Below are 10,559 nucleotides of genomic sequence, written 5' to 3' on the forward strand. Positions count from 1 at the left end.
TGCCCACCTACAGCTGCCTTGTTTTAAATCTGCCTTTCAGTAAAAGGGTGGGGTAAGAGGACCCGTTTCCTAAAGTCTCCATTTTAACTCTGCCTGAGCTGACGACTCCCGGAAGGACTCTGTTTTACAATTCTGGTCAACTCAGTTGAACAGAAACCTCAACCAGAGCGGTCTTCCCTGGGATGAGTGGAGGGTGTGGCCTGCACAGGGGCAGCAGACCTCTCGTCTCAGCTGGCCCTGTACTGTGTCTTGCAGGCCTTGGCTGATCTGGTATACTCACACATCCAGTCAAACAAGCTGTGCTCTACGCAGTTGACTCTGAGCTGCCCGCTCTGTGTAAATCCTGTCTGCAGGGAGACTAAATCCTTCTTCACCAGCCAGCAGCTGTGACCCTGCCTGAGGACCCGTGGGATTCACAGATGCGCAGCCTCCAGACACCTCCAATGGGAATGGAAGCCACATAGCCTGGACACAGCCTGTGGACAAAGATAGTGATTTCTTTCTTGCCTTTATTTTATGTTACTTTATTTTTTGTTTCCTGTGTAGTCCACGCTGGCCTCCAAATGGGCCTCCTGTTCGAATTTCCTGAATGCTAATTAGCATCACAGACACACAAAATTGTGTTTCTCGGGGAATAGACTCTGAAATTCTTACTGCGGTTTCTATTTTCATACACACATACAGTGAATACTCACAACCATTTCTGGGATCAATTTTCTCATGTGGAATGTCTACTGTGAAATTCCAGGAGTGAGTTTTAAGTTTTCATCTTATGAGACACACACAGATTCTGCACTTACTGCCCCAAACAGCCTCCTAAAATAGTATTTCGAGTCCCCACTATGTGCTACTAGTGGTGAATGAGATGTCTACAACCTCATGGATGCAGGTTAAGTGAATATAGTTAATTTATGAAATATAATTTGTAAAAGAATTGGGCTGAGGGCATAGCTTAGTGATTGTGTGCTGGCCTAGCATTCATGAGGCTCCTAGTTTGATCCCCTGAAATACATGTCGATATTATGTTACCTATTCTTTCCCTAAGTCCATGGGTACCAGGATACTGGTGAGTTGGCCTCTATTGCCAGTGAAGTCATCAGTCATCGGTCATTGTGGTGTCCGTGAAAGAGTCTCACTCTCCTCCCCTGAAACTGAAATGAGTGCTCATTTCAAAAGTGCTCTGAGATTTCCCCAGGCACACAGCCCAATAAATATATGGAAATTCAGTCCTTGCTGTATATGCCTCAGTTTGAGTCCATGGTGCCTCAGGGAAGGAAGGTGGGGCTCTGCTTGCTTCCTGTCTCCAAGGACAGTGACACCAGGAAATGCTACTGATGGATTTGGTCTCCCCAGAACCAAGGAGCCTCCTAACATCGTCCTGCTCTTAGTTGAATGCCTCTGTTCTCTGTTCACTTGTTTGAAAATTACTTTATAAAGTTGACTGTCTGATAACCTTGAATTTTCTTCATTAATAAGTTTTTGTTATGAAATTATGTAGTCATAGAATAGGCCATTTGTAAAACACAAAGAGAAATAACCACTCTAATATAATAGTTATCATTTTATTCCAGCCCTTTCCTGTGGATAGCACACACACACACACACACACACACACACAGTTTGTATTGATTCTTTGAGAATTTCAGCATAGCTCATCATAGTCACTTCCTTTACCTCCTAAGGAAAGAGATCCACCTGAATGTGTAATGAAAAGTTGTTCTAAAAATGTAAGAATTCAGAACCTGATACTCTGAATTCAGACTTAAATGGATTTTAAAGTCTTTGGGATCCTCAAAGGATTTGTAATAATCACTTTTCCTGAAACTTTGTTCTTCAAAAAGAATACTTCTTTGAGCTTTTTTTTAAAAATAGAAAAACAGTTCATAAAGTGGAAGTAATTAGGATGATGCATAGATATTCTATACTGAGGATTTACTATTAATAAACATTATGGTTTTAGTCTGTTTGATTTGTGCTGTCTCCATAATCTGACCCAAAATGACTAAACATGGAGAGTTTACTTTGTAATCTAGCAAGGAAGCATACTTTCTGTTCCCTCTGAGACTTTTCTTATGCTGATAATGGCTTCATATTTGAGTAACGCCTCCTTTTTGTTACTAATTTGACTTTATCTTCATTAGTATACAGTTTCTAGAGAAAGATCAAAGGTCTGGGTACTTTGGAATGTTCCTGTGTCCATTTCATCACCTTTTGGGGATTAGGTTTAGAGTCCCACAGTGAATGGACATCTCAGGGTTAGTGGCCTCTGTTGGCAGGCACTTATGCTCACAGCCATTATCCCCGCTTCAGGGAACTTGCTTGACATCAGTCTTGGCTCTTCAGCAGTTTTTCAGATGAAAACACAGCGTTGGCGTGGAGGTATTGCCGGAAGTGCCAGTTCAGAAGTCACTGCTAGAGTATCCGAAGCCCCACCCCTCCATTTGCGAAGGCGACTTTGAATGAGTTGTCTGGAACTGTATCACTGGCACTGAACTGGGGGCAGATTGCCCTTTGGGAATCACTGCCGGTGGCACCCTCAACCATAGATAAGCGAGGCTCACATAGAAGGGTCGCATTTGGCAGGATGGAAATCTTTTTAGAACTGATGAATGCTTGAGAGTTATCCTGTTTGTCAGCTTTGAAGGGCAAATGTTTGCCCTGGTAATTGGTAATGAACTGCCAGTGAGTCTTGAGCTGCTGTGTGTACAGACCTGGCTCTTAACTGATCCGGAAGATTGGTGGGTACTGAGAAGGTCCAGGCCACTGTTGTCATTGCTAGAAGTCAGGAGGAGGATGCTCTTCCACAGACCTGTGTGAAGAAGTCTGCCTCGGAAGTGAACTCACTGTTAACTTCAGCCTCACATCAGGACTGAGTTAGCGTTGATGGATGGTAGAAAACCATGCTTTAATTCTGATGCTTCCTCAAAGTGTGTGTGCTTACTCATATAACCCCACGAGCAGGTTTAGTGTTTCTTTGAACTCTTACTATTTTCATTATGCCTGAAGTTAGTTAGCAACAATCACTTATGAAGAAAAAGTGGGGTTTCCCATCGAAAGATGCCCAAACTAAGCCTGTCAACAACTGTAAGGTAATATTGGGGCCTTTATGTTTTCAGCTGATCTTGAAAATAGATTCCCCTTTCTTCCTCTTGATGTGACAGAATAGATCATCTAAAATAAAGTCGATGCATTTAGCTTCTTCCTCTAATCTGTTCTCATACTTTGGTATATAATTCAAGAAGCCATAGTTTAAGGCACATGTTTGCTTGGTGTGAGTGGATTTATTTAAACTAGGTTGTCACACCATGAGGCAAAGGGACATACCATGCGAAATGCCCAGTAGGGCCATCAGAAAAACCCCCAACCTGCTGGGGTGAAGATGACCATGTGACACCCCGCTCTCCTGTCCCTAGGCTGTACTGTTTGCTCCTCAATCCTAGGGAGTGAGCTTGTGTTACTTCGTCTGCAGGGCCAAATATGAAGTTGGCAGCCATTTAAAAAAAATGAGCAAAGGTATGTATATTGTCATGGATGTGACACCTGCCTTGGCTTCCACTCAGCAATGTACCCTGACCTGGAATTGAAAGCCAAATAAAGCCTGTCTCGCCAAAGTTGTCTTGTGTCCAGATATTTTGTCACAGCAACAGAAACAAAATCGAGACAAGTGTGCATCTGTGTGCCCAGGCACAGACATCACTGGCCTCATTGTCAGATCCCTGTCCAAATTCTGAAGACAGGGCCGAAAGGCACATCCCAGTCTGGGGGGAAAGAGAAACTCACCAACAAGATAGAGTTGACATGAAAATGGTGACTTTGCTCACGGTCCTTGTGCTTTTCAGTTGTGCCAGCAAGGAGGGGGAGACATTTGTCAGAGTAAGGCACGCACAAATATTGCTTTCACTTGTGTAAGGTTAACATCCTAGAAAAGCTTCGTGCCTATTATTCACAGGCCTCTCCTTCCAATTGCCTCGTCATTCAGAGTTCCTGGGAGCCTGCCTTCCCTTTGTAACTCCTCCTAGTCTAGGAGTTTTTTAGTGATATCCAAATTACATTTATAGAGGCAAGAATCACAGGATTTCTGAGTACATATGTCAAGTGGGTTAAAACAGAAGTTGATGTGGCTCAAGAAGCAAATCACTGCCAATGAAACATGTAATGGTGTTCTCAGTTGTGTTTAGGTTTCTTGTGTCTACTTGGTAGCATGCCTGCTATTGACCCAGACCGTAGCACCTGGAAAGTTCCTCCAGCTGCACGCCTGTGTGCTTCTTTTCAAAATGCATTTCTTTGGGAAATTAGAAACCGGGGGAAGTTCACAGCACTGGGCTGAGAGCTGGACACCCTTGAGAAGCAACTTGCTTGCATCCCTAAGGGCTCCGGGAGGCATTTGCCTCTTGAGAGCACAGTTGTAACACTTAGGGTCCCAGGAGAGGAGGCAATGTGTTTTCTTTTTTCTTTGATGTGGAAGCCTTTCTACATACAAAATGGTGAAGAAAATGATTGTACACTGGAATAATCAGTTTTGTACAATTTTCTTTGGTAATACTGCATGGTTGTTTTTAGCTGAGTTATTAGTATATTAGTATAACAAACTAATATGTAATAGGCCGCTTTGAAAGAATGTTGGAACTATTTTTAAGAACTTTTTTTTGTGGTTTTAATTGGGGGCGGTGCTGTGAGTGCAGGTTCCCACAGAGGCCAAAGGTGTTTGATTCCTTGGGCTACAGTGTAAGCAGCCTGACATGGGTTATTGGAATTAAAGTTGGGTCTCCTGGAAGAAGAGTATATACTTCTAGCCACTGAGCCATTTCTCCAGTCCTGGATGCTGGAACTAAAAACCCTTGTGGTGGACCGCGGCAATGGCTCATTTGATCAGCACTCGCTGCTCTAGCATGAGAACCTAGCTTCAGATTGCCAACTCCCTTAGCAGAGACAAGTATGGCTGTGCACGCTGATATGGCTGCGCTGGGCACAGGACGGAAACAGGTGAAACCTAAATCCAGCTGAATCATTAAACAAGACACTGTTTCAAAGAGTTAAGGTGGAGGATTGAGAATGGTAGCCCATTGTCAGCCTCAGGGACACATGGATGAGTACATTGACACAACATGTATCACACACACACAGACACACAGACGAGAGACAGGAGGGGGAGAGAGAGTTTTGGAATAAACTTGGTTTGACCTGCATTATCAGCCTGTGGGCATGAATTTAGGTCCCGTTTCTGTCTCTTTCAGATTATCATGCTGATGTTCTGTTTCCAGACACTCCCCTTTAGTGGGCTGCTTTTAGTACATAAGTTCAGATTGATCCCTCCAGTCTGTCTTGTGATCAGATGTTCACCTTCCCGTCACCTTAATAGGGCTGGGTTGTAGCTCAGCCGTAGACTGGAGCCTGGTGTGTACAAGGAAGGCCCTGGACTCTATGCCCGACCCTGAAGAAGATGAACACAAGGAGGAGGCTTTCATAGATTTTACCGTGAGAACTCATGGTATGTTGTATTTTTTTCATTTTCTTTATTTGAAAGCATATTGATGTAGGAACCAGGGTGGCTGCACACACCGGCTTACAGTCAATGCTGTGTTCTCACTTACAGCGCCATCCTATGACACTAACAGAAGAGGTGGCATTCAGATCCCATCACTTCTTACTCATTTTACCACCTCATTGTTTTGTTCTTTATCTAGACTTGGGAAAATAATGGAGAAAATGATAACATGGTTTAAAGTTACTCTCATAGCCACTTCAGTTGTTTAAAAAGTATTATCCAGATTATCCAACTGGCATTTTGACATATAAATCAGTTATCTTATTTGTGTCTTATGTATTAGTAAGAACAAAAAATACCAACTCTGGGCCTGGAGAGATGGCTTTGCGTGTAAGAACACTGGCTGCTCTTCCTGACAAACAGGGTTCTATTCCCAGCACCCATATGGTTACTCACGATTGTCTATAACTCTGGTCTCACAGGACCTGATGATGCCTGCTAGCCTCGTTGGGTACTAGGCATTCACATAATACACGGACATGCAAGCAAACACATACACATAAGATAATTTGTTTAAAAACACAGAAGATCAGCACTTATGTCAGCACTATAGCTGTTGATCAGGTTCAGGTCGATTGACTACAGATCCCAAATCATGATAAAAGTGAGCAATGATGGGCTGGCAAGATGGCTGGGTGTGACCCTAGAAGCACATAGAGGAAGAAGGAGAGAGCCAACTTCACAAAGTTGTCCTGTGGCCTCCACCCTGGCACACTCACCACCCCAGGTGCAGCAGCATGCACACCGACAATAAATCAATAGGACCTTTTTTTCTTTAATGAGCAAAAGAATGCTTCCAGACAAGTTACACTTACGGTAATGTAAACTCACATTCATGCATAGACTGTTGTGCTGTCTTTTTTTTTTTCCCCTCCAGATTGCTAGGTGTGGCTATTTCCCAGCATCCTCTATTGTGGTCTGTTGGGTGTTTTTCCAGGGTGCCGGAAACGAAACATACTCATGCTCTCTAGATTTCAGTTTCTAGAGGGACAGCTCTCCCGTCACTGCCTCTTTGGGATGAAAGTGCTCTGGTGACTGGTCCTGCTCTTTCTGAAATGATTCCCTTTGTTTCCAACGCAGGCCCATGGGCCTGTGAGGGAATCCTAGAAAGCAGATCTCAGGAGAAGTTTGAGCCACAGGGCTGTGCAGGAGAGCTTCCACACAGCAAGGTCTGCCTGAAAGGCAGTCTTTGTTATACTCGCATGCCACTTGGCCCTGGAAAACTGCCATGGGGGAACGCATGCAGCAGTTGGACCTTGTCCAAGGGAACATGAGTTGCTCTTCCTTAAGATGAAGCCAGGCTCTATCCTGCATGCCTCTTCCTCTGAAGAAGCAAACCTTGCGCTGCCTCCCTCAGGTAAGAGAAGTTGAAGGACCACTGAGACAGGGGCTGCCGAGTTCTCGATGGCTCATGAAGGCCATTCAGCTGTTCTCTGAGTCCAGAGGGACCCTGTCTCAAGGGCCTCTGGTTCCAGGGTTCCTGCTTGCCTGAAGCAAAGCTGTCCGTTCTTTCCCACAGCTAGTCTCTGCAGCCAAGTGTTTTGTTGTTGCTTTTTTTTTTCTTTTTGGTTTTTTCGAGACAGTGCTGTATTGTTTTGGAGGCTGTCCTGGAACTCACTCTGTAGACCAGGCTGGCCTCGAACTCACAGAGATCCGCCTGCCTCTGCCTCCCAAGTGCTGGGATTAAAGGCATGCACCACCAATGCCCGGCTTATTGTTGCTTTTCTTATCCGTGTCTTTCTCATATCTGCCACATGACGGAAGAGAGAGAATTGCATCACACATGCTGAGGTGTGGCTCAGGTGGTACAGGGTTTGCTTGGCATGAGTCCCTGGCTTCCATCGCCAGTGTGTGGAGGGCATCCGACAGCAGCCTGTTTCTGTCCCTCATAACTTGGCCAAATTAGAGAACTCTACAGCCTCCTCGCACTTCTTCTCGGCTTCCTGGCAGGAGCTGAAACCCCCACATTTCTGAGATGCTTTCTTTTGTTTCCTTCACTGAAATCCCTTGATCCTCCGGAGCTAGGACTATCTCCAGGGTTTTATGCCTGATCTCTTCCATATCCTGTAAAGGCCAAGTACCAAGCTTGAGCTATTATGATGTCCATCAGAAAAGGTTAGCCTGGCATCACCTGCCTGAAGGCCAAATGTCTCTTCAGGAGCCTGATCAGGCACTTTGTAGCAGCTGTGGAGCATGAGGTACAGTTTCTTTTTGAAATACTTCAATGGGTCCCTCTCCCCCAGGCTAAGGCTGCACAGCAGTGTTCACACCATCTGAACCAAACTGTCTCTCCATCGTGTTCAACTCCCAGCTGGGTCATGCTCAACTCCAGAAGATCTAGAAATGTTTTTCCAGGAGGGAAGGCTTCCAGGACTGAGCAGCTTCGGAGTGGAAACAAACAAGCCTCCAAGTTCTGCCTGTGAGCAGCCTCACCTAGGCACAAGACTGGAATAATTGTGACACAGATATGGGTACCTGCCCCTGGTACCCAGAACTCAGTTGTCTTTCTTTGACTGTGGCTCAGAGTCATCAAGTTTGGACACAGAATGGGTGTACTGTTCAGTCAAAGGCTCTGCAGAGGCACCAATTTTCTAAGTAAGAGGTTCATTTTTCTAACTCATGTTCATAGTCTGCTTTGTCCTCCTTACATCAGGAGTCTAGGTAGGTCTGTCTTCATTTCTGTGAGTAGACTTTCCTGTCTGAGACTTTGCAGTGGGGTCCTAGCAAGTGCTTAACAACTGTCTCACACTTCCTGGGAGAGGAAAATAAAAGAACCCGGATCTATAAATACCCACACTGCAGTTACTCTAGGTCACCAGACATAGAGTTGGGATGAGAGGCCATATTGGCCTCATGAGCCAGCACAAGCTGACTCTACCCTGCTGCTGACTCAGCCCCTCACCAGAGGCCCTTCTCTGTATGTGTTCTTCAATGTTCCACCATTTCATTTGCTCTCCTAAGCAAAGCAGAACCCCAAGAACATACAGATGGGAGTGGTGAGGAGCTAGAGAAGGAACAAGGTAAGATGCTTTCAGAAATGCTCAAGCTGATCCTTTCTTGTGACAAGAGAGCTCAGAGCAGCCTTCCTGTGGCTGGTAACCCAGACCGGCCCTCATCAGAGAGACCTGGGTGCAGGCTGTTACAGACCATTGGGGGAGGGGAATGCTACATTCTTTATACCATTCCATTTTTGTGTGTGTTTGAAATTCCTTAGAATTATAAAGTAACTGTTCTGCTCACCTCCTGAAAAGGTTTTTGTAAAAATCATCTGAGACAATGTATGTAAAAGCACAGTTCACTAGAATGGGCTTCGTGTATTCGGTGAGGCTGTTGTCAAGTTCACTGTACCTGTGAATATCTGAACACATTCCTGGTCATAATTTAAAAATACATGAATCTAATCTTATACATATTTTGTACATACTTCATACATGCTTTACATACTTTATACATACTGTACCCATGAATATTTGAACACATCCCTGGTCTTAACTTGAAAATATATGCGTCTGAGTTCATGCATATTTTATACATAATTTAAACTTGTAAAAATGCTCATATTGTTCTTGTTCTAATGAAGCCTATATTGCTCATTGAATAATACTTCCTAGAAATAATAATTCACTTGTCATTCTATATTATTTTATAATACACATTCCAATGGCTACAGCACTATCACATGAATATGACTTAGTTACTGAGACTGCCTGTTATTTTCATCTGCACCTATTACTAAGCAGTGGCTCGATAACATCCTTATGGACAAAAGTCTTTAGGTATATTCCTCAATGATTTCCGGAGGAAAAAAAAATCCCTGAAGGTGAGTTCTCCGGATCATAGGATGTACTTGCACAGTTTTCGGCAGAAGAATGAACTGTTTGCATGTCTGTGTATGTCTGTGCGTGTGCATCTTTCTGTACATGTGTGCATGTGTGCGCATGGCAATAGTCCAATTAAAAAAACCAAGCCCAATGACGTCTCTTATTAATTTGGCTAGTGGACTGCTGTTGTTTCCAGTGATGGCTATTCGAGAAGGTGAAATTCTTTGGTTTTGAGAACAATTAGGAAGAGCCTGGAATCAGGGTACTGTGAGTGCGTGAACATGCAGAGCTCCCAGCAACCTAGAGATCAATTCTTCTCTCGTGCCCTTTCTGTTCCTTATTGCCACTTACTTTGCTCGCTTGCGCTGGCTGGGTCATGGGCAGAAATAAAAGACTCTAATGCTGTCAGTCTTCATTCATCAGTAAATCGGGGAAGATTTTGAATGCTGGGAGAAATTGGAAATTCAGGTTGGGAAATTTGGGGAAATTGTGTGTTGATTTCTCTTACCCTTTACAGATCTGCAGGTCCCCAAGCATTGCCTGTGTGTGTCCCTAATGCCCTTCTGCCCCTGTGGGGCTCCGAACTGTCCATCACAGCTAGGCATGCCTTGGCTCAGGTAACCACTGTATGAACACAATTGTCCCCTTACAGAAGGTCAGCAGGGAACATGTTCCTTCCTGTTTCTACCCTCCTGAAGGTTTTCATAGCCATGCTAATCCACAGCGGGCCTGGGCCCAGGCCAAGATGGCCATCAATAATTTAAAGCAGTGGTGTTATAACATTTATGGAAGACGCACAAAGGACAATTCCCTGAAGTGACGAGCCCGCTGAGAAGGGCTATTGGCTAAAAGGAGATTTCCCACTTTGAAACAGTGTGAGATCAAGTGCCATGCTGAAGAGGCCCTTTATATGCATGGGGCTCAGAGCTTGGTGTAGCTTCTGACCTGGTTTCCAATCTCACCTACAACTGTTAATTTATTTGGTTATCTATTAACGGTCTCCTGGCAGCTTACTTTTATGTTTAAAATTAAGTGCTTGATTGATTATTTTCTAGAAGCGTGATGGGCTGTTGTTCTATACTTAAGCCAATCCATTAGTGGGCTCTCTCATTACTGATCTTTCTTTGCTTCCTAGGTTCATCGTCCTTGCGTGCGTGCGTGCGTGTGTGTGTGTGTGTGTGTGTGTGTGTGTG

At 44.4% G+C, this 10,559-nt stretch overlaps 1 protein-coding gene across 2 annotated transcripts in view; it reads left to right on the forward strand.

Moving 5' to 3' along the window:
- Fech (ferrochelatase) overlaps window positions 1-3,611 on the forward strand; it is a 32,595-nt gene extending 28,984 nt beyond the window's left edge. Inside the window, 1 exon segment of one of the 2 annotated variants that reach the window (NM_001281395.1) lies at window positions 256-1,225. In NM_001281395.1, the coding sequence (NP_001268324.1) occupies window positions 256-390 (135 nt within the window). In that variant the 3' untranslated portion in view covers window positions 391-1,225. 2 annotated transcript variants of the gene reach the window in all.
- Window positions 3,612-10,559: the final 6,948 nt, after the last annotated feature.

The sequence above is a fragment of the Mesocricetus auratus genome, unplaced genomic scaffold, assembly GCF_017639785.1.
Source record: "Mesocricetus auratus isolate SY011 unplaced genomic scaffold, BCM_Maur_2.0 Super-Scaffold_6730, whole genome shotgun sequence".
NCBI lineage: Eukaryota > Metazoa > Chordata > Mammalia > Rodentia > Cricetidae > Mesocricetus > Mesocricetus auratus.